At 42.4% G+C, this 25,013-nt stretch overlaps 1 protein-coding gene across 4 annotated transcripts in view; it reads right to left on the reverse strand.

Annotated features, from left to right (window-relative positions):
* LOC122810396 (solute carrier family 12 member 4-like) overlaps nucleotides 1-25,013 on the reverse strand; it is a 2,349,234-nt gene that overhangs the window by 1,532,609 nt on the left and 791,612 nt on the right. For all 4 annotated transcript variants that reach the window (XM_044081998.1, XM_044081999.1, XM_044082001.1 and 1 more), the window contains exon 3: nucleotides 22,769-22,903. In XM_044081998.1, coding sequence (XP_043937933.1) covers nucleotides 22,769-22,903 — 135 coding nt within the window. The remainder of the gene's footprint in view (nucleotides 1-22,768; nucleotides 22,904-25,013) is intronic.

Below are 25,013 nucleotides of genomic sequence, written 5' to 3' on the forward strand. Positions count from 1 at the left end.
ATGAACATGTGCATGCATAAAGGAGAAAAAAGAAAAAGAGCACAGCAGAAGGGAAAGTAGGAAGTGAGCAAATGCTGCAACAGTGAAGAGAAGGACATCTACCGGTAGGGTAAGAATGAATACTGCAACAGTGAAGAGAAGGACATCTACCGGTAGGGTAAGAATGAATACTGCAACAGTGAAGAGAAGGACATCTACCGGTAGGGTAAGAATGAATACTGCAACAGTGAAGAGAAGGACATCTACTGGTAGGGTAAGATTTTACACAACTGTAGTATATCCTTCCATATCACTGTTGCAGTATTCTTAACTAAAGGGAGAGTACAAAAGCTCAAGAGGAAACAGGAGAAGGAAGCTTGATCTGGACCTTGAGAACAGAGTAGGAATTAAGCTTATAGTGCTTTCTAAAAGTATGCACAGTTCACAATGCAGCAGCTTTTAGAATCCAACCTTATCTGAAAAGCCATAGATGAAGCCAAGGCCCTGGTAGAGTAAGCTTTCACCCTGCCTGGAACAGTTTTAAGGCGAATATAACAAAGGTAATAGCCTTAGATGACCATTTTGGAAATGGTCTGTTTTGACAGAGGTCATCCCTTCTTACCCTCACAAGAAATGAACTGACCAGAAGATCTGAAAGATCTAGTTATACCAAAGTAGTACTACAGTTGTATGTGGACATTCAATGAATGGAGTATTCGCTCTTCAAGTTTAGGTTCAGGAAAGAAAACGAGTATACAGAACTCGGATACCCTTCTTGCAGAGGTCAGAGTCAACAAACGGTCTTCCATGTTAAGTCAGGCAGATTAGATGGTTCACATGCAGCAAGTGTTAGCTTCTCTAACGCACAAGATCCCTAGGAGGGGCCATCAATTTACTTAGTGGTCTCTTGTGTTAAACCCCTTTCAAAACATTTAACATGAGACTGCATTGAAAGAGATGGCTCCAGCGGCAGACATGCTGAAATGGACAGTAAGTGAACCGGGATAGAAGAATATTTAAAACCACAGAACTAGCCCTGAATGGGTGCTGGCACCAACTAGAAAACTTTTTTTTTTTGCTAATATAAGATTTTCTAGTAGCAGGTTTTCTTACCTCCAATAGTATCTGTTGCATGTCATCAGTAAGCAGGTGCCTAAAAGGAATTAAGACCCTACCATCCAGGCAGTCAGCTGAAGTTAATTGATGTCAGAGTGCTTCAAGCAGCCCTGTTCTTGTATGAGTAGATTCAGTCTGTGAGGAAGCTTATGGTTAATCACCACTGGCCATTTCCAAAAGGGAGGACAATGGTTGCCTGGGCCAGAATAGAATCAGCACAATTTTTAGGGATACCTTCAGAAATATCTTGCATGTTAGTGAAAAGGGTGGAAAAGCATACAGGAACATTCTTGTCCAAGGAAAAGAAAAGACATCCATCTACCAGGCCTTCTTGCATTGAGTCCTGGAAGAAAATCTTGAAAGTTGATTGTTTAGAGAGAAGGCATATAGGACTAACTTGACTTAACTCCACACAGATGGGTCAAGTCTTGCAAGACCTTTGTGATCTAGTTTCCATTTTTGCAGGTCTGCCCTTGTCCTGCTCAGCTCATCTGCCACACAATTTTGCTCTGACAGAATGTAGGATGCCCATAGCATGAGATTTTGCTATGAAGCTATATCTGAAGCCAACATGGGTGGTCTGCAAAGGGGGTACAACCTGGTTCTCCCATGTTTGTTGATGTACCACATGACTCTTATTGTCTTAACCATTTGAATAGGTCCTGAAGACCAAAGCCGGTTAAAGAGTTGAGTGCTGTAATCAGGGCAGGCATCTCTCGGATATGTCTGCTTGCATCCGTCCTTGGTATCGCACAATCCTAGCACTTTTCTCTCTCTTCAAACTGCTTCCCAAGCAAAGTCCAAGGCATCTCTGCTGACTGATTGCTTTGGAGCAGTAAGGGAGAATGGGAGACCTGGATTTAAGCTATTACCTCCACCAAATTATATTTTCTGACAATTCCCAGAACTGGGATTTGAAAAGATAAAAGGTGTTGGTGCTAGGATCAAAAAGATTTCACATACCACTGTTATCTTTCTCATGTGGAGTTTTGTCAGGGGTATGTTGAGAATCACAGATGCCATGAGACCCAAAACCCTGAGGCAGTGCCACGCAGTGGCCTAAGTCTGAGTGGAAAACCTTAGAAACAGATCTAGCTAAATATCTATTTTTCCTCTGGAAGTAAAGCTTTTTGAACCAAGGCGTCTAGCTGACATCCCAGGAACACAATCCTGTGTGAAGGAGTTGAGGACTTTTGAATATTCTCTTGGAATCCTCTATCTTGTTAAAAAATCTCTTACCCAAAAGAAAGACTGACACTTTGAAAAAGTCACTGCAAAGATGAGCATGTTGTTTAAATATGGAAATACTGGGGGTGGGGAGGGTGTCACCGGGTCTCTTGAAGTGTCATTTATTCTGTTTGTTGCCAAAAACTGAATGAGGGGATTAAAAATCCTTTGGAAACTTTGGAAAAAGAGGGCTGAAACATCTTAGATTCTCTGGACCAGTTTTGCCCCTTTCATCACACTTTTTGATCATCTCTGCAGCAGAGGGGCCAAACACAATCTCTAAGGGTTAATTTAAAATCCCAGTTAACCATCATCTGGGAGCTTCTGAGAATGTGGCCATGCAAACCACCTGAAAACATTAACAGTGGTCAGAGCCCTAGAAGTATCAGTCATACACACACTGTAAACAATGAGTAATGACCTCGCAGTGGAAGAAAATAAGGTATTTAAAGCAGATCTTCCTCACAAGAAGAAACTGCAGACAAGGCATTCCTCACACTTTCCCAATTAGTCAGAAGAAACTAACATACGAGCCTGACAATTCAAAATTCTGAAAATCAAAGATGCAGAAGTGTAGAGTTCTTCCCCATACCTATCAAATTTCCCACCCTTACCAGAAAGATTAAGTTAATATTGACTAGGTGCTTAGCAGCAGTGCGATCAACTAAAGCTATAGCTGCTTGGTCAAATTTGGGAATAGTATATACACATTTAAAAGACAGAAGAACTTTATACATTTTATTTGCCTTTTTGGGGACAGCTGGCTAACTATCAAAAAGATTGCAAGCTAATACACACATCCTCTGCAACAGACAGAACAGGAGGAATTGGTGAAGGATCTGGAAAATCCTTCTGCATCAAGTCATACTACTTCCTGAGCAACTGGGAAACCTCAGTGCTCACTCATAGAAAACACTGGCACAATCTAGCGATAGTTTCACAGACAGAGAACCCCCCCACACGGAGAATCAGAAAAGGAGCTCTCCTCTGAGTCTCAATGAGAAATCCGAGGGAAAAAACTATTTGTCTCTGCATATTCCTGTTCAGATTCAGAATCTTGTATCTCTTCAGCAAGAGGACTCTTTTTTACCAGAAACTACTTCACAAGAACTATGAGTAAACCCTAAGCCAGACCCAGTAAACTACTCCTATCCAAAGAAATGTGAGGAGTAGTCACATGCTTGGCTTTCCTTTTGACAGGAAGAATAGGGTCAATTGTGTTACTAACGGCAGCAGCAGTCTGCTAACAGGGAAACCTTTCCTGTTCCCTCTCTCACAGGAATGACAGGAGTGGTTCTCCCTTGCCCATTGAGGGGACCTCAACAGCCACAGAGGACATGACTAACTCTTAGATTCATAGGTATGTAACAAGGCTAATGGCCATGGAGCCTTTACAAGCCTAGCCATTAGGATTACCCTGGTATCGTGCCACCTGACCTTGGGTCCACAGTGGCTGTAAGTGCTAGACCAGCAGGATCCAGGGTAAAAAAGATGACTGGTGTGAGATACAACAAATGGCCACGCCAGAGCAAATCACCTGTGGCTGAGGCAAACTGCTAGCATGCAGTAATGGCAAAGGCTGTTTTCTTTTCTTTTTGAAGCTGGAAGAAAGGACTGGCCATGGGACTGGTCATCTTTTCCATGGTCAAGCTGAAAATGATACCTCTTTCCCAGGGAAGACTAAGCAGCAAACGCAGGTAAACACTACCAGTCTACAAAAGTTACATTTTGAGGGGGAAAAAAAACATAATAAAAATATATATTTATTTACATTGTTTACCGGGAAAAGTCGACTATGCATAAGTTTCCTTTTTCAGCAGAGGCCAGAGGGAAAAAAGCTCCAAGGTAACAAATTCAATGTGAATCAATATTTACAACAAATTTTATAATTCAGTTTTAGTAAATACATAGCATAGCAGTCAATATAATAAAATTAGAAGTTATGTACCTACCATAACATTCCATGTTAGTTGTCTTCTCTCGCCTTCTTTCTTGCTGGATGGGTTCGGAGCCGATCCTCGGCTCCGACTCGGCACTTGCTAAGCTCGAGAGCTAATTTTACCAGCTCGAGGCAACCCTATATCCCATGATGCAAGGCGGAGATTACTCAGATCTCGTTTGGTAGCTAAAGAAATACCAGTATTTTCTTCCAACTTAGGAGGAAGAAAATAAGAAATACTAAATAACATCATAACCCTCTAGAAAGGATCCACATAATCTAGTGACACTAGGAGTTGAACAGCTAGAAAAAGGTAATAACCTCTTAATAGAAGATGTATAATCTTCTCGGTCTGACCAGGCTAGGGGAAGGAGGCGGGCTAAGAAAGAAGGCGAGAAGACAACTAACATGGAACGTTATGGTAGGTCCATAACTTCTAAATGTTAAGTTGTCAATCTCTCCTTCATTCTTGCTGGATGGGACCGCGTCCCTAGCACCTCTATCCTGGGTGGCTCAATGGAACAGACTCTTGAGAACGGTGGAACCAAAATTTGCTCCGTCTCTGGAGACAGAATCTAATTTGTAATGTGAAACAAAGGTATGAGGAGAGGCCCATGTGGCTGCTGCACAAATAGTGTCTATTGGAAGTCTAGCTTGAAAAGCTGTCGATGTAGCTAGAGCTCTGGTAGAATGGGCTTTTGGGTTAGAAACCAACTCTTTGCCTCTGAGCTGATAAATGTAAGTGATCACGGAAGACAGCCACCTAGATAAAGTTACCTTAGAAACTGGAAGGCCTTTCCTGTTCTCTGCATAGGATAGAAAAAGTTGATCAGATTTCCTAAAAATTTTTGTCTTATCCAGATAATCTCTCAGCTGACGGTGAACATCGAGATAATGTAACTTTTGTTCAGCTCTATCAGAATAATTCAGGAAAAATACTGGAAGATCAATGGACTGATTTAGGTTAGTCTGAGATGCCACCTTTGGTAAGAAAGACGGATTAGTTCTTAGGGATACCCTATCTTTGTGGAATATTAGATAGGAGGGCGAACACAGAGAGCATGAAGCTCAGATACTCTCCTGGCAGATGTAATGGCAACTAGAAAAAGTGTCTTCCAAGAAAGCAATTTCAAAGAACAGGCAGCTGCAGGTTCGAACGGGGGAAGAATCAAGGATGTTAAAATTAAATTTAGATCCCACTGTGGTGGGGGGTCTCTAACTGGAGGTTTCAATAAAAAGATACCTCGAAGGAATGCCTTGCAAAGTTTATGTGACATAATGTTATGGTCCAAAAAGCCTATATGAAAATTTGAAATGGCTGCCAGTTGAACTTTCACTGTGGAAGAGGATCCTGAATTAAAAATGTCAGCTAGGAAGTCCAATACCGAATGAATTGGAGCAGTATAGGGGTCTATGTTCCTAGCTTTTGCCCAGAAAGAGAAACGTCGCCATTTACTAGTGTAGATCTTTCTGGTAGAAGATTTTAGGGAAGCTACTATGATATCCCGTACAGGATTAGAAATCATAGGAAGCCTGGCTAAGGATGGAAGTGGAGCAACCAAGCAGTGAGGTTGAGAGAAGGTATGGATTGGTGCAGTTGACCCGACTGGTGGGTCAGAAGATCTGGAACCGGGTCCAGATGCCATGGCTGTACCAAGAGGTAATGATGTAGGAACGGAAACCAAATCTGTCGAGGCCAATAAGGGGCAATGAGAATCAACTTGGCTCTCAAGGCGGTTGCTTTCTGAATTAGCTGAGGTATCAGCGGAAAAGGAGGAAAAGCATAAAGAAGTCCCCGAGGCCAATCTCTGGGGGGATGGCCTGGAAGGGGGAAGAGAGAGAAGAAGTCTGGGCATTTGCTGTTTTGAGGTGTAGCGAAAAGGTTGCAGCAAGGAAGGCCCCACTTCTGAAAAATCTCTTCCGTCACTGACTGTGAGAGACCACTCGTGAGGCATGAGAATAGCTCTGCTCAATCTGTCCGCTATGATGTTGGATTTCCCGGGGATGTGCGTTGCTATCAGAAACTGGTGAGAGGAGATTGCCCATTGCCAAAGTCTGAGAGCCTCTCGGCACAGTGGATAGGACTTGGTTCCGCCCTGTTTGTTTATGTACCACACTACGGACATATTGTCCGTTTGGACTGCAATAGTTCCCAGGGAAGAGAGTCGTTGAGGGCTTGCAACGTTAAAAGCACTGCTCTCATCTCCAGAACATTTATGTGCAGATGGTACTCGAAAGGTTGCCAAGTGCCATGGACCATTCTGCCCTGATAATTCCCCCCCACCCAATCAGGGGAGGCGTCCGATGTAACCGTGGCAACCGGGGCAAGAGGAACAAATGGTCTGCCTTGATGGATTTGAGGACGATATCCACCAAGTCAGATGTCTTTTGCAAGTTGGAGTTACTATGATCTCGTGATGCATGGGAAGTTGTTGAAAGGACCATTGGGTGAATAGCATCCATTGTAGAAGCCGCATGTAAAAGCGGGCGAGGGGAAGAAGTGTTATGGCGGCCGCCATAAGACCCAGTACTTTCAGAGCAAATCTGGCTTGAATTTTGTTGCTGAATAGAATCACTTGGACGTGTCTTTGAATGTCCAAGATCCTTTGGTCTGTCAACCTTGCAGAAAGATGTACGGTGTCCAATTTTGCGCCTATTAAAGTAATATATTGACAAGGCGACAAGGCAGATTTTTTGAAATTTATAGAAATTCCTAGCCCTCTGCAAGTGTGAATGGTGTAATTTCTGGCTTGAAGAAGCTGATGCCTGGTGGTGGCAGTGAGGAGCCAGTCTAGATATGGAAACACCTGGAATCCTTGACGTCTCAGGTGAGCCGTAACCACTGCCATGCATTTGGTGAACACTCTGGGGGCTGTAGTGAGTCCAAAGGGCAGGGCTCTGAATTGGAAGTGACTGGTCCCCAGCCGAAAGCGGAGAAATCTTCTGGAGCGTCTGTGAATTTTTATGTGATAATGCATCCTGAAGATCTATCGAGCACATCCAATTGTCCTTGCCCAGAAAGGGCAGAATGGACTGAAGCGTGACCATCCGAATCTTGATTTCTTTACAAACTTGTTGAGTTTGCTCAGATCTAATATTGGTCTCAGTCCCCTGTCTTTTTTGGAACTAAAAAAAAACCTTGAGTAGATTCGGGATCCTATTTGGTCCGCTGGGACTGGCTGGATGGCTCTTTTTACTAGCAGTTTTGATATTTCTAGTACTGCTAGTTCCCTTAGACCGGTGGAACATCTGGAAGGGTTCCCTTTGTTGAATTGGGGTTTGAATAAAGGGAATTTTGTAACCCTCGGATATAATTGACTGTACCCATTTGTCTTGAGAAAGGGAAAGCCAGGCTATTGGGTACAGCGATAATTTTCCCCGACTGCCTCCGGCGGACAATCGGGCAACATCTCAGGGATGCTGGAAGGGTTTGTCAGAAAGAGGCTCTCTGCTAGCCCTGATTCTGGACCACCTCTGCCCCTAGGGCGGCGTATTATTGTTACCCCTCTGCCTCTGGGGGTAAACTGACTTGTGGGTCAGGTGACTCCTTGAGATTTGCGGAACCACATTTTCCCTCCCTTCTGTCCTTTGGGGTAAGGTCTAGAAGGGGTGGAGAAACGGACTCCTACGGCACAAAGAGTCTTGCCATCTTGTTCACATCTAGTCAAAGTGTCTTTCACTTGAGGACCGAACAAGGTCGAGCCATCAAAAGGGGAGTTTTTGAAAGACGCCTTGAAGGGGTCTGCAAAATTACAAAGCCACATCCAGGACTGACTCCTTAAAGCCACTCCTGTGCCTGCGGCCCTACTCGCTCCATCGGCTGCATAAGAAATGAGCCGCATGGAGGAGTTAGCAATGGAATTAAGGATTCCTAGCTGTGAGCTAATCTTATCCCGAGACCCAGCAGCTGACGGATCCTGTAAAACTTCTCCCAACTCTTTAAGAACATCTCTTTGAAGGCGGGTGAAGTGGCATAAGTAGTTCAGCGATCTCATGGCTGAAGAAAAAATCCGCTTACCGTACCTGTCCATAGTCCTAGAATCCTTATTAGGAGGATGGACAGGTACTGAAGGATCAGCTAATTCCTTCTTGGTGGCAGCAGCCACCACCATGGCATCAACTGGGACACCTTTTGTTAAGTATTGTCTATCTTGTGGGGCTGTAATAAATTTTGAAGGTCTCCTGGGGATAGGTTCCACCGAATCTGGAGCCATCCACGCCTTCCGAGCCACTACCTCCATGAGACGGTCGAAAGGCGGAGACACCCAGGAGGTGGAGGGTCGAGATCCGAACACCTCCAGGTATACTGACTCATCCTCGGAGGGATTAGGGGAGGGCCAGTTCCCCCTCTGTTTAAGGATTTCAAGGATGTCTGAAAATGAGACATCCTCAGAGGAGGACCTTGGGGATCCCTCCGACTCATCCAAGTCAGTATCTGATGTAGTAGACTCAGGGGAGTCTAAATGTTTCCTCTTACATGTCCTCTTACGGGGGGGGTTCTCCTGATGGATCAGGAGAAGCCTCGGAAGAGGAAGATATTCCCAATGGGGAAACCTGAGGCGTTGGATCTCTGGGTCCGGGAGCAAGAGAGTGGGAAGAGATGTCAGCAGGCACTGTAGTGGGAGGAGCTGATGGAACTGTCCGTTGACTAAGCCCAGGGGCTAGTACACTCCTCATCACCTCGAAGGCTCCCCCGTCAGAGAGATCAGAAAGTTCCCGCTCTGAAGAGATAGGAACCCCAAGCCTCACCGAGAGGGAAGGCTCCGAGGTAGATGGGGCCGAGCTCACCAACGCCGAAGCTCCGAGAGGGAGAACGGGGTCGGACAAGGGTCCGATGCCACTCGCCCCCTCAGAGCCGACGAGAGAGACTAGACGCCCAGATCCCTCCAATGAAGGTCTCAAGGAGGAAATCGGAGCCGAGGACGACGGAGCCGAAAGGGGTAGTATCGGCTCCGAAGTCACAACGGTACCGGTTCCGAGGAGCTCCGGCTCCGAGCTCTGTAAGAGAGTCGAAGGAGGAATGTTCGGTGGATGTGATATAGCTACCGTCTGTTGAGATGGGCTATGGAGTATTTGGGCCAATGCCTGAGACTTTAATAGTCTACTCACCACTCTCTCAAGGTCGTGATCAGATAGCCTGGATGACCGAGAAGATCGGCTCCAATGGCTCCGCTCCAAGAGCAAGGGTGATCTCGGAGCCGAATGAATAGATTCCACAGAAGGGGATCGAGATCTCTTTTTTGAGATCAATGGAGCCATCGGAGCCGAAGATGCGTCTGCTCCAGCCGGAGCCGACACTGAGTGTCTGGACTTGACAGTATCGGCGCCAGATGGATACTGAGACTGGTATGGAAATATCGGCTCCGGCCAGAGTCGATCTCGAGCCTGGTGAGGAAGAACCTGAAGCCGACGGCTTGGAAGCCTGAGCCGAAGGCTTAACAGGTTTCGAGGGCTTCCCCGGCGCCGACTTAGTCGGGGAGCTCTCGGGCTTTAATAAGCCCCTTAATATGAGCTTATTTTTTCGTTCCTGCAGGACTCTTGGGCTGAAAGCATGACAGATAGCACAAGAGTCCTGCAGGTGCGAAGGTCCCAGGCAATAAACACAAGAAGTGTGACCATCTGTCAGAGACATCTTCTGACAGCACGAGTCACACTTCTTGAAGCCTGAGACCTTAGTGTCCTTCGACATAACTGTGTCGATGAAACACCAGTAACACACACACACACAAAAACACTCAGTCCAACAAATTAAATTAAATTAAACAGGGATAACAGACAGTCACACACAAAAAATCCCTGACAGGAAAAATTTAGGGAGGGGAAGGCCTAAGGCCTAACTAGGGTAAGGAATATTTACTCAAAAAGAAGGGAACACTGACAGGAATAGGGTTAAAGTGAGTCGGTAATTAACAAAAAATAATATTTATATATAAAGTTAAAGGGGGTAGACAAAAAGTCTCTGAAAAGTTCACTTTCCTAGAGCTGGTAAAAGAAGGCACCTCGTTACCGAAGCGGCAAACGAGATCTGAGTAATCTCCGCCTTGCATCATGGGATATAGGGTTGCCTCGAGCTGGTAAAATTAGCTCTCGAGCTTAGCAAGTGCCGAGTCGGAGCCGAGGATCGGCTCCGAACCCATCCAGCAAGAATGAAGGCGAGATTGACAACTTAACATTTTGCATTAATATCCACAAACATTAATACACAGCGTTGTACTGAGAATGTACAGATGCAGTGGTGTACAAGATAGGTAGAAGCAATTTACGAAATACAAAAATAGTGAGCTATGAGAGAGAGAAACAAGCTTCAGTGTTAAGTAGTGACAGAACAGTAATTTGGTTGTGCTAATTAGAAGTAGGTATAGTAGTTTAAGTACTACAGTAAAGTGAAGTATTAGAAGGGGATAAGCAGGTTAAATTACTTAGTGCTTTAAAGGGAAGTATGAAATGATGATGGATGCAAGGAGAAGCTATACCCGAGAAGAGGAGCAGGGACAAAGCCAGGAAGCAGACTGGAAGACTTATTAATGGTTTGAAAAAAGATGAAGGTGTGAGATGGCCCTGATTGATATAGGAATTTTATTCCAAGCTCTAGCTACATTATTGGAATAACCCCCCAGCCGCCCTTTGCGATTTGTAGATGGTAAGCAGACATTTGACAGAACAGGGCAGTCTAAACACTTGATTTTACTTTTGTGGGGCTGACATAGTGTTTTAAACAGAATTTCTCCAAAGAAAAAATGTTTTCAGTTACTTTACTTCACTTTTAAACGGACAGAAAAATGAGTGCTCCATTTAAATGTTACAGTCTCGTGACAGCCCATTAAAACACAACACTCCTAGCTTTAAAATAAGTTTTCAAAAAAGGCATGTGATAAAACAGCAACTCAAAGAAGAAAACGGAAGCGGTTTCCCCCCCAGAAAGGGAACTCATCTGTCCAGCAAAATGAACAGCACAAGCCGACAATTGATCCAGTGCACTCTTCAGCAACAGTAAAGCTCTGAAAGGCTTCTTCCCCAAGCTTGTCTTTTACTCACCTCAGTTCAAGCTGCGTGATAGTTTGTGCATATGGAAGGGTGCCCTGAAGCTGCCAGCTGTTGTATCCTTGTCAAGATATAACCTGTACAGGTAAGGCTACTGCAACAGTAATCAATATGATGAGCATCAATCCCTATTCCCTGTGGAAAAATCAGGTAAGGCTGTCCCACCATCAGAGGTTGCAGCTCAGAATCTCACCTTGCAGATATCAGAGCAATAAGCAAATGAGCAAAATACGCATTTCAAGCACAGACAGATAAAAGCAGAGGGAGGAACAAAACAAAAGGGTTTCTTATCTGATCTCAGTAGGTTAGGTAATCCAAAGGGAGAAAAGCGATATTCTAAGAGTTCACAGGTAATATACTAGGATAACAACTACTAGGGCCCTTATAAGCCTAGCCGTGCAACCCAAATGTGACCCACAAACGATTTATATAGGTGGTGATTTACTGACAGTCAATGTCCATCACAGACCTAGGAACCAGACTGGGGAGGAAATTCAGGTTACCCATCCATTGGTCCACATTGCGCTTAAAGAGGGATAGGGAGGAACTCTGCTTCACAAGGATGAGGAGCCTGTTCCACAGAAAGGGAATTCTCTGAGAAACGTATCTGTTTTGCCGATATGCACTATTTATGTTGCAAGCAAAATTTTGGCCTTTTAATCTAGTAGTTCTGATGCTGGCTGTTTTGCAGATGTGCAAAGGGCTCATCAAAACAGGGTCCAGAGATGTTTTGTATGTCAGGAAAAGATCACCTCACAGCAGTCTGTATGATACCAAGTAGAGACACAGGGCTTTGAGGTGGTCAGCATAGGACATTGTCTTTACTCCCTATGGGCATTCTAGTGGCTGCATGTATCTAGTCGGTTACATACTGAAGGGGGACATTATACTCATGTGTCTAGTGAGGGCAGAGTACAGTAGTATAATAACCTCTCTGGACTTGGATGCCATGCCCTTGCTTATAATTTGAACAATGAAGGTTTTTCTTACTACTTTGGGCATAATGTTGGTTAAAGGCTAAGTTATTATCGGAGTTACCTTTAAGGGTGTTTCATTGATGACAGATGCCCAGGATAGTACACTTCCTAAAAGGTACTCTGATGCATTTCTTGCCACTGACTTTTAAGCCATGGCTTTGGCACCAAGAGGGCCTATATTAGGCCTTCCTGAAAGGTGTTCTCATCTTGAGGAATTCAATGACTGCTCAGTTTTCAATCTGTGAACTTGGTCAGCTAAAGGTCTTTGATATTGGCTTTGGCATCCAAGAAACAGAAGCCAAAGAAGAGTGGACCTAGCACAGAGCCCTGGGGGACTACACTGGTAACAGTCCTCTTTGTGGAAGTGGCCTCACCCATTCTAACCTGCAAGGTCCTATCAGGAAGCCAGCTAGCTTATCTAGCGTGTTATAAAGGGGTTTATACCTAGTTCCATTACATTTGACAATGACCAAGGGGGTGGGGAGTTTGCCATCAAATGTTTTAGCCAGATCTAGATAAGCAGTATGCACCATACATACCTCTCAACCTCATATCACATGAAATCTGGACAAAGCCAAAAAATAATTTGACAAAGACCCAAAAATAGGGACCTTAAAAGGAAGGATAAAACATGGGGAGGGGCAGCATTCTTCCATATCTGTAAGCACGAGGTCCACTTTTTGGAGCCTCTAGTAGATGTACTCACTATTTGGTCAAGGGTGTCTGCATTTACAAAGTCTAGGAATCTCGGTGCCTGTAGATTTGAGACCATGTAGTATTCCCAGTCTACAGAGGGGTAATTAAAGCCTACCATAACTAGGGTATTAAGTTGGTTGGTAAGGGTCTCCAGTAGGTCTAGGTATACACTGTGAGCTTCGTGGGACATGGATGGTGACCTATAGCTGGCTAGGATATGACATGGGATTTTGTCGATGTTAATCTGCATGTGGAGAAACTCCAGTACATCACCTGTTTGACCATCCTACGTGTATGCATGCTATTTATGGATGTTGACACCCCTCTTCCTTTAGCCTTTGTCTGTGCAGCTACTAGTATAAAAGTGTGGCAGGCACTAAAGCCTTGCATTGCCAGGATATTCTCTGCCACTTTAAACCATGTCTCAGTAACTGCACAGATGTCTATAGTCTCAAGTGTGAGAAGGTCTTGGAGGTAGTATAGTTTTTATTTAGGATCCTGGCATTAAACAGTAACACCTTGCGGTTCCAGATGAGTTGATTTTGCTATGTTTGCAGGTTTGTCAATTTGGCATTGCCTAAAAAATGCACTACGAGGGTGGGAAAAGTTTTAGCTAGTGTTTAAAAGCCTACAGAGGAGAGATGCAGACCAGCAAAGTGGTCTATTAACCATGTCCTCCCAAGCTGATAAATATTGGATCCACTTAAAATGACATCAGAAAGAGACAGTTGTTGGAATTTCTTACTGTGGCACTAGAAAACCGAAAGAATCCTGTCTGTGGGCTTGAAGGGCAGTCCTGGTCTTGCGAGGTATTGGTCCTTTGCACCTATATAGACACTACTGGCCAGTCATCCAATGAATTCAGTAATTGAAAATCACTTCCTGAAGCCAGAAATGGACTGCAGCTACTGAAATGCACTTGAGGAAAAAGAGAAGTACCGATTAAATAATGACTGGGTCTGGCTCACAACTGCAAAAACCTGGATGACTACATGAAGATCTCTAAATAGAGGAAGAAATCTTGGTAATCCAAACAGTACAGCAAGTCTCCCCACACAGAAAAATGGAAAGATAGAATGAACTGTAAACATATAAAAGATATTTTTGGCAACAAATGCATCTAAGCCACTAAGACCCAGAATAGGCCTGAGATCTTGTTTTTTTAAACCTAGAATAATATCCCAAGTTCTTATGCCCAGTGATGATCTTTTTGGTGGCTCTTCTGTTCAGAGAACTTAGTAACTCACTCTGCAGAGAGTATTGGTCGGGAGTGGGCCATCCAGCAAGGGCAACTACAATACTTGGAGAAGGGGAAGAGAAGGAAGCAAAGCATCTTCCAGACTTTGTCCTCAATGTGTCTCTCTCGAGATATTTCACCTTACTTGAATATGGTGGTAAAAGCTCCTCCAAAACATATTTCAAAAAGGAAAAGATGAGTAAGGAATCATGACTGCTGCACTCCACCAGAAAGCAGACTCTGGCCTTCTGGTCACCTACAGCAACCCTTGCTTCGCGGCCTATAACTCTTCTGGAAACCAGACCGAGGTTGTTGTATATTTGGTGCACCCTCCCTCCCTTGTTGCAGCTGCAGATTACATTTTGAACCAAATCCAGCACTTGTTCTTCTCCAAAGAAGCAAAACTCTGCTGTGGACAATGAAACTCAAAATCTACAGCAATAATGGTTTGCTCTTTTTGCTTCTTCACATTTTTCAGGTCCTCAGTGACTTCAGGCAGAACAAAGGTACATCTAAGGGAGTGATCAAGAAAGTCACCTTGGTGTGTCTGACAAAGCGAGTTAAACAGCCAGGAATGCTAGTATTTAGTGATGTCAGATACTGCTGCTCTCCTATAAGGTTTTTCCACCACATTAGATGATATACAGATTAGACTTAAAGCGGTAGTTGCCAGGGTCCACAATTTGTTTTTCAAACTATCACGCAAATATTTTATCATACGTTGTAGTTCATCAGTCAAGCCACTCTAGAAGAAGTGGGAAAGAAATTAAGCATCTACAAAGACAAAGTTGTTGAAATGAAAACCCAGTTTGTAACCTGTCCAAGGCCCTAACCAGTTCATCAGAAGAGTGGAGTTCTGAACGTCAAGAGTTCCATAACTGAGAAAGTGCAGGCAGAGTGACATCTGGATTAGAAGTCTATCAAAACCATATATATATATATATATATATATATATATATATATATATATATATATATATATATATATATATATATATATATGTGTGTGTGTGTGTGTGTGTGTGTGTATATGTATATATATGTATATATATATATATATATATATATATATATATATATATATATATATATATATATATACACATACATACCCCAAACTCCAACTGATAAAGCTACAATTCTCACCTACCCTTTAAATACTGTGACATTAATTGAGAGAAATATGCATCTCACTCTGGCAACCTGTTAAGTTGGCAATGCTACTGTATTTAACCAATCCAATTAAGTAACATTTATGTTTCTGTACTAGAGATGCAAATCTAGAAATGTACAGTTTTGTGTTCCCCAGTTTTACTTTCTGTTGAATAGTTTGTTTTGCAACTGAATACTGCCACATGATGTAAAGCTGTTGTTTTATCATGGATTTATGCAAGGAATGTACATCCTTTTCCCCACAATCTTCAGTGTTCCTGTAGAAACATTTTTCAAATTGTGTAGCAACTGCTGTAGATCTTTTATTGTTGGGGTCACTAATGAAAATGAGCTCTGCTCCCTGGATAAATCCGTAAACAAGACAAGCCTATTCACAGCAAGAGTGTGTGTGTGACAGACACACAGAGGATGCGTGTGTGTGCGCATGCGCACGTGTACTCATTCTCCTCTTACGTCACAGGCTTAAAACTGCATTCCAAATGTACTCATTTGCTGCCATCATGTGTTATTAGCAGCAAATAGCACTGCTAGAGATTTAGAAATGAAACTATTTTAGATGAATTCTTAAAATGGGCATATTTAATATAAGTGAAGAGAAATAAAATTATACTACCCCATTAGAATTTCTGTCTGAAGAAATGTACATTTCATACATAGCTTCATAGGTATATACTAGGCTAACAATCACTAGGGCGCCTTTATAAGCCTAGCTATACAACCCAAAACAATTGTGTCCCCACGTACCTTAAGTGACAATTAGGAGGGGTATGTTAGTTTGGAGATGATGGGTAGCCTATTCCATAGCGTAGGAATAATTTTCAGACATCTATCAGTATCACCAGCATGTTCTATTTATGCCATAAGCAAAGTTTAAATCTTTGGATCTAGTGCTGTTCATTTTGCGGATGTGCAAAAAAAAAAGATCCATCAGGGTTGGATCTGATGATGGCTTATATGCCAGGCATAGATCAAATCTCAGTAACCTGTAGGAGACGGAGTATAGAGTTAAGGTGATTTGTGTAGGTCAGTGTGTTAATAAACTGGATTCTCTGTCTTTATCATCTCTTTTTGATTCTAGCCATGAATGTTTTCCTTTTGTTACATACCCTGTTAAGGTTAGGATTCCACCAGCGTTGCTTGCCTTTGCTGTTTGTTATGAACCGACTACTGGTAGGTACAGCAGCCTCTATGCAGCCATTCACATTTGTAGAGTTTCTGTGAACAATTCTGCATAGGTTACTAAGATCTCAGGATTCGGGGGGGGATTGAATCTTGACAAACTGTCACTCAGTAGGCTGCAGCTTGCTTTAGAATAGTTCTTGACTATTAAAAGTTTAGTTTTTTTTTTTTACATTTGTTGACCGGGAGAGTCCAACTGGATACAAGTCCATTTTCAGTGGAGGCCCGGGGAGAAAAGCTCCAAGAGAACAACTTTAAACAATACGATAATTGATTACTGACAGAGAAAAAAGAATGACAAGATTGTGACATACATAAATTTAGGGTACATATTCTTGGTATTACAAGGTACACGTATTAGTAGCTAGTTATTAGCACAGTATGTAGGTTCTAAGCACAACATTCCAACAGTATAATGGTTCAAAGCACAACATTCTTGGGATAGATTACATTGCAAGGAAGAAAAAAAGGTCTAAGACACAAATGTGAGGAACAGCATTTTGCTATTCAATAAGTCTCTAAGATAGGATACATAATCCTAGCACTCTGATACTAACTGGAGAATATAGTCGTGGGTAGTATAAAGTGCAAAATTCCATGGATAATAATACTGCCACTAGAGAATTAGGAGGTACAAATGTGTACCAGTCATAGGAAGGTACAATGTGCACAATTGGTTAGTAGGACAGCCTTTCTTTAGGTTAGTGAACTTTAGAGATGAGGTATTAGCCGGGGGTGATGCAGGAGCATAGCCGTTTGTTTAGGAAGTTAAGTTTTGAGTAGTTTTTTTTTAACATGGTCGGGGATTTGCAATCAGTTATGTGGGGAAGGGAGTTCCAGGCTTTTGAGATATAGTGGCTGTAAACTGTCTTACCAGCCTCACTGCTGAATTTGGTAACCTTGAGGAGGTTTTGGGTACTAGATCTTAAGGGCCTGGTGGTGGTATAGGGTTGAAGAAGATTTTGTAGAGCTGGGGTGTTTTCAGAGAAATGTATTGTTTTGTGGGCTAGTGAAAGTTGATTGAGTTGTAGTAGTCGAGGTAGTTCGAGCCAGTTGAGTTTTTTTGAGGCAGTCACAGTATGTTCTGATGGGTGAGTCTGTAGCGAATTTGGCTATCTTATTATAACAGCTATCCAGTTTGTCTAGATCCGATTTGCAGAGATTTATAAGGACAGGGGAGGCATACAGCAAGGTAGATAGAAGGTGAGTCCTGGCTATTGTAACTTTGGAGTAGTTGGTGAGAAAGTTTTTGTTGCGATAGAGTAGTCCAAGTTTTTTATGTACTTTTTTATGGTCAATGAAATATGCAAGTCAAATCTGAGGTTGTTGTCTATTTCAATCCCTAGTAGTTTGGTGTGGTTGGTGGGGGTGATTGTGTTGTTATTTAAGGAGATTGTGAAAATGTCAGAGGGTGGTTTGCATCTGTGGGAGCTAAACAGGAGTAGATTGTTTTTTCCTGGGATGAGAATTAGGCACTGTTTGTTGATCCAAGTTTCGGCCAGGAAAAAGCATTCTTGTGTTTGGGAGTGAAGTAGGTCAATTGTTTTGGCTGCACATATTATGGTAGTATCATCTGCATATTGCACTATTGAGGCTTTGGGAATATTGGATGGGAGCGGATTGGTGAAGAGAGTAACAGAGTAGTGGTCCCAGGATGGAGCCTTGGGGTACCCCCCTAGGGAGACTGGGAGGGAGGGAGAGAGTTGGTTCTGCCACAGCACAGCTTGTTGCCTGCCTATTAGGTAGCTTTTAAACCAGGAGATGGCAGGGATATTGAGGTTTAGGGTGGATAGTGAGTGAAGGAGTTTTGAGTGGTTAACCATGTCGAATGCTTTGGATAAGTAAGAATGCGGCGGATACATACAATCCATTATTTCTGTAATTATTGATTATGTTAGTGAATGCTGTGAGTGCGGTGGTGGTGCTGCTGTGGAATGGTCTAAAGCTGTGCTGTTGTGGTGATAGTAGTTTATTTTCTAGGAGGTATTGCCAAAGTTGCTTGTGGATTACCATCTAGAATTTTTAATAAAGGGGATAGTATGGCTATGGGGCGGTAGTTGAGTTCACGAGAGCTGCCCCCTTTGTGTAGTGGGATGATATATGAAATTTTCCATAGCTGAGGTACTGTACACTCAGAGACGGCTTTGTTTATTAGGATGGAGATGGGGTATGCTATTGCTTCTGTGGCTAGTTGTAGGTATTCAACTGGTAATTTGTCAGCACCTAGAGTTGTAGGTTTGAGTTTTAGGAGCAGTTTTTCAATGGATGTATTATGTACTGGGTGGAAGCTAAAGTTGGGACAGTTGTTTGCAGTTTCAGGTGGAGGGGAGTAGTAGCAGGAGTGGGGTGGTTGGCATAGGGTTGGTTGTTTGCTAGGGTTTAGATGGTGTCTGTGAAAAAGTGGTTAAATTGTGTGGGGATATTGTCTAGGTTATTCCCAGTTTTTGTGGTAGTGGTAATTGTTTTCCTTGGTTGCAGAACAGAGTTAATTACTGCCCAAAATTTTTGTGGGTTGTTCCTATGTTTGTCATGTATTTTTGGTAGTACAAAGTTTAATCTGTTTTGATAAGTTTTTTTGGCTTTGTTACTTGGTTCCAGGTATGTTTATCGGTTAGGGATTTGGTGTTATGGTAGCTAGTCCAGGCATTATTTCTCTTTTTAAGGAAGGTCTTTGTAAGTTTTCTTGAGTTGACTTCTATTTCAAAGGGTTCAGTATGTCTGAGCCTCTGGTTGGAGTGCACACTTTCTGTTTCAGGGTGTATGTGTACGAATAAAGTCCAAAACACGTTCTCCTTGTGAGTTTGAGGCAGTTTATGTTTCCCAGTCTAAGGGGTAGGTAAAGTCTCCCACTAATAGGGCATTTTGTTGGATGGTGAGTGTCTCCAGTACGTCTAGATACAATTTATGAGATTCTTGAGGCACAGGTGGTGAACTACAGTTACCTAAGATATGGTTAGCAAGATATGGTAAGGGACTTTATCTACTGTGACTTGCACATATATGAAATATGGGCTTATAAAGGTCTCTGTCCTTGGGGAAGACAGATGACAATCAGTCAAAGGATGTAGTATAGACAGTAGCTCATGGAGCAAGAGACTAGTTTTATCTGTCTTGCAAAGAACCTTAATTCAGTCTCCCCTCTACCAACATGTCAGTGGAAGCATCTGGGCCTGAAATGCCTGGCACCAAACATGTCAACACTGACATTGTCATAGTAATGCCTGAGCTGAACAGTGGCGTAAAGCGGTCCAGAACCAATACTGCTTCTGAAGCTTTAGGCACTGAAGACTAACACTGGACACACTGACCCAGACAACAGTCCCAGAAGAGTGGCAGACATAGTAGGCACAGAGTGCTCCACACCGAGCTCTTGGGTGCTAGTGGTCCGACACCCAACAGGGTCAGCACCAAGAAAACCACCAATGTCAAGGGCATCAGCACAGAAGAATTTGAATCAACCAGAGTCAAAGGACTAGGTACAGGTGCATTAACTCCAGCTTTGAGGAAATAGTCTTCTCCAACTGCCGTAGGGACAGAGGATGCCAAGATGTCAGTGTACTGAAGCTATGCCTTCAGGAAAGGTAACATCATATGTTCCCAGTCAAAAGGAGCTTGGTTTCCAAGGCACCTGTAGGATCTAACGGAAGAGACTGAAGTAGGTCTGGAGGTGAGAAATCTCAAACTCTTTTTCAGAAGGAAAGCTTCCAGTCCTTCCTCTTGGTTCTGAGTTAGTAGCATCCTAAACTCCTGCCAAGAATTAGTATATCTGATGGGAGTAGAGAGACAGAGGATCCATGTCAAGGAGGAGAGGTGTAAAGCTTTGGGGCTTTGCCCAGGGACATCTTCTCTAAAACAGAGACCTCAGTCTCTTCAGTCCTGCCCCTTTCTGTCTTTTTCTTGGGATATACCATGTTTGAAGCACTTCTCCCAATCTTCCAAAAGAACAAGCCTTTAAGGACCAGTTTGTTTCTCCTATCCAGGAGAGTTCAAGAGCTGAAATTTTGACAACTCCAAATGTGCCATACTAAGACATACAACAGAAATGTCATGAGGGTGGGTGGGAGGCATTTTATGGACACAGTCTCTGTACATCTTAAAACCTGGCTTTGGGTCTTTCTCCATAACTAAACCTTAACTTAGAAATCACAAAAGTAATAACCACAACAATCCACAGTCCAACAAAAGATAAATGGCAAGAATGTAAGAGAATCATCCACTAGCACTAAAGAGAGAGAGAAGTGACATTTTTTTTTTTAACAAGGGATGCTGAGGGAGAAGGGGGATTAAGGGTTGAAAAACAGATGAAACTGCTAACACAGAAACTTAGATATGTCAGTGTAAATGTAGTTATCTTAAGAAAAGTTTAAAGAAAGGCACTTATTTATACTAAATCAAAGACAAAAACCTTACAGCTTGTGCTCATTTGGGAAATGAGGCTGCAATGGCAGCAACAATGTGGAGTTTTCTCCTTAGGGTATGGGTTTATGTGACAGGGAAGAGCCACTACCAAAAAGAAAGGTGCCGAGGTGCCCAAGTCCAACTAGTGTCTGGACAAGACCATATTAAATCAAATATATAAACTGTTATATTTATTTTATTTTAAAAATGTGTTTACAAGGAAGGTCCGACTTGGAACAAAGCCAGTTTTCAGCAGAGGCCCGGGGAGAAACACTCCAGACTTGTGTCTTTCTAACATGGGAGGAAACCGGAGCACCTGGAGGAAACCCACACAAACGCAGGGAGGACATGCAGACTCCACTCAGAAGGCACCCCAGCAGAGAATCAAACCAGAGAATCTCTTGCTGTGAGGTGACAATGTTATTGCTGCACCACTGCATCATCCAAATTTTAAAATTGTGTTGAATCACACGTACTATAAGGAACAGTTGTACAATGAGTACAGTCAAATCAATCATTAGATTATCAAATACTACAGTAATCTCCTGGTTACTAGTCTCTAGTGGAAACAGTTGTACAATGAGTACAGTCAAATCAATCATTAGATTATCAAATACTACAGTAATCTCCTGGTTACTAGTCTCTAGTCTAGTGGATCAAGCTGACTGGATGACATATGAATAAGCCTCATCGGTTGTGTGCTAACAAAACAGTGGGAGAATACACACACACGCTGTAAACTGATGCCATCTGTTGTAGTGCAAATTTTATGTGCAAAACATACTATATTAATAACCCATGACTGGGTGTGGGTAATGCTGGATTTACCCATGGTTGGTGTGGTCGGGTCACAAGGGCAAACCATGGGTAATCCCAGCATTAGCCACACCCAGCCACAGGTTATTATACAATGACATTTAGGAAATAAATGACTTACTTTTCTTAAATAATGTCGTTGTATAAAGGCTCTGTGGTGTTTTTTCACCTTCTTTCTGCATTTTGCTGCTTTCTTGATGTACTGCGCATGCATATGGGACTTGCACACCCAATGCTTATGCAGCACATCAATGGTTTGAAAAGGAAGCAACGGAGAAAAGAAGATTTCCATTGCTGCTTTTTTTTTTTTTTTTTTTTAAATCCAGGCAGTTCAGATGTATGAGAGAGAGAGGGCAGAAATAAAAGGAAAATCAGATACGTTTCTTTAGTTTTGCATAACGTAGATTTTCACTGCATTTTGGTCCTCTCTCTCTCTCAACTCAGAGTTTCAAACTTCGTACTTCTCGACCTCTTAGCTCAAGAAAACTGAAAAGCCGTAGTAAATATATATATATATATATATATATATATATATATATATCTGGGCTTACCAATCAGCATGCACATTTTTGAATATTAATGACCAGTCATTGTATAATATATTCTATAGATGTGCCCAAGCTTAACATACAGTAAACACTGCACAGCGTATGCAACATGATCACCTATTATATATAATATATATTATATATATGTGTTATTGTACATTTTTACCATTAGCTCATTTCAAATGTATGTAATGTAGAGCTTTTTTCCCAGGGCCTCCAAAGAAAAGGGGTTTTACCCAGCTGGGCTTCCCCAGTAAATAAGTCAAATACGACAAAACAAAACACCACTTAGTAATACAGCATATGTCTGTTGACAATTAGATGATTGACCGTGCTGTGACACACTAACCCCATGTGTAAAAACTGAGAAAAAGGGGTTGTGGATGGATGGATGGATTAAAACCAGAAAGGCAATAAAGAAAGATGGCAACAAAATACTTACACGTAAAACTTTCTTTCTGGACTGTCCTCCCATCTGTTCCTCCTCCTCATGCTCTCTAGACCCCTGTGGAAGGTTTGTGTAGTTAACCAACTTGCTGAGAAGAGAAGATACCTTTGGCCGAACATCCAGTTCCTCCTACAGAGACAGTAACAAACTATTACCACCAGTACTGCCTTGGCTAGTCACCAAGAGCTTCATCTTTCAATGCATATAACTTGAATACTCTTCACACATCACAGATCCCAAATTACAGTCAGATTTGCAAATTTCTGCAATATAATGACAAAAGCTAATAATTTTGCGCATAACAAATCTCAGCATTTTGTACAGATCTCCATTTTTTTCACAGATGCAGAGGCACATTATGCAGATCTTCAGGTTTCCACCACTTTTCCGAACAATGATGCACTTGTGAGGCTCTGGGCATACAGATTGAACAAAGCAACTAAATACCTTCATTTCGTAGCAGAAATTAAATGTCATCTCAGGGCAAAATATGGGACTAAAGTGAATTTACTGTTTAAGGGAAAAGTGACAGTCTTCCAATTATCTGTCGGCTTCAAATATCAGCACTCCACTGACATCTCCTCCTCTATCATTTTGCTTAACAGGCAATACAACAAAGACATCACATGCATGGTTAATGGATCTTTGCATTTTCCACATATATCTACAATGTGATCTATCTTATCCTTCAATAATCTTGGTTTTCCTATACAGACTGCAGAATATAGACTTAGTTCTGTGTATTGCTGTTAGCAAAACATTTCTTTACTACATTTTAACTGAAAATCAGATAACTGAACAGGATTTATACATAGGTTCATAGGTAGAGACTAGGCTATCGGCCCAAGGGCCTAAGCAAGCCTAGCCAACAAGGCTCCCTGGCTTAAACCACTCGAGAAAGAATTTCCTGTACCCCTGTCGAGCAGAGCCACAGAAGTGATCCCGGGGTGTATTTCCCCTTTTCCCATCCACTCATCAAGATTTTTCTTTAAGAGTACTAATGAGGAACTTTGCTTAACATAAACAACTGACCCTGCCAGGGCTTGAACACAGAACCCTTCACACTATAGTCAGACACCGTACCACTAAGCCATCTGGGCACATTTACCACATACAGTCTCGGTTTAGCCTTACTGCATACTAAAATACTAGTCTATAAATAAGTAGTTCTACTAGCCTAACAGGTATAATGTAATTTAAAAATGTTAAACTACATGCCCAGCATTGCACACTGATCAGCAACATACTTTGTAACAAATTACTCACTACTGTATTTCCTGAACAACTACTGTTTTTATAGTGCAGTGTGCATGATTTCTACCCAGTTTCTGTAACAGTGTACCTTCGTTACAAATTTGTTAAGGCCTTCCACACTGTTTTATAACCATCAGCTTTACAGTCGAGACATATCAGACATGGAAAATGACCACCCAGAACTTCAGAATTCACCTGGGTAGAGAGGCTGCTAGCGCTGCATTTAATAACATTCACGTGCTTCTGTTTTTTCTTGCATTCATTAAGGTTACTAATTTTCATTTTTACAACCAAAAAATATTTTCATCTTTTTCATAACTATGTTGAAACTCAGACTTCAAGCCCAAATGATCATTTTATACCTCCACACTGACATTGCTGAATTTGAGCACCTCCTCTCCCCAAAATATAGGTATCCTCCTGGTATTCAATGCTCTTATATTTCTCGGATAGATGTGACATCCCCTAGTATGAACTGCACAAGGATAGTTCCTTTTCAGAAGAGACCTTACGTGACCAAGCGAAGGGGTGTGAGTCATCATGCACCCTATTGGGAAATGGACAAATGGAAATCTGTCATAGCATGGCTTAAACTGGGCCTTTGTACACAAGTCCCGTCTCCCTCTGACATGCTGGGCTTACATCATAAGGTGGTGAAGCAATTCATTATTTGGTCACCCAATTACACTTCAATAACCACTGCTCTTCAATGCTCCAGTATCACCACCTATGCATGTGATCAAACCTCAACTCCCCCACCCCACCCCGAGCAAGTCTCCCACAAGGAAGAGGGGAGTGGGTTCTGTTCGGTCATCACTCCCATCAACACAATTCCAACATCTGGGCAACTAAATGAACCCAGGTCAACTGGGTGGCAGTCAGGGCTTCTAGCCTTCTGTTGCACATAGTCAGCAATTGTTCAAATCTTTACATTTATTAAATAATACTTAAGTCATGTACTTCACCTCTCTTTATATACAAAACA

Source organism: Protopterus annectens, chromosome 8.part1 (genome assembly GCF_019279795.1).
Source record: "Protopterus annectens isolate FY-2018-M chromosome 8.part1, PAN1.0, whole genome shotgun sequence".
Taxonomy (NCBI): Eukaryota; Metazoa; Chordata; order Ceratodontiformes; family Protopteridae; genus Protopterus; species Protopterus annectens.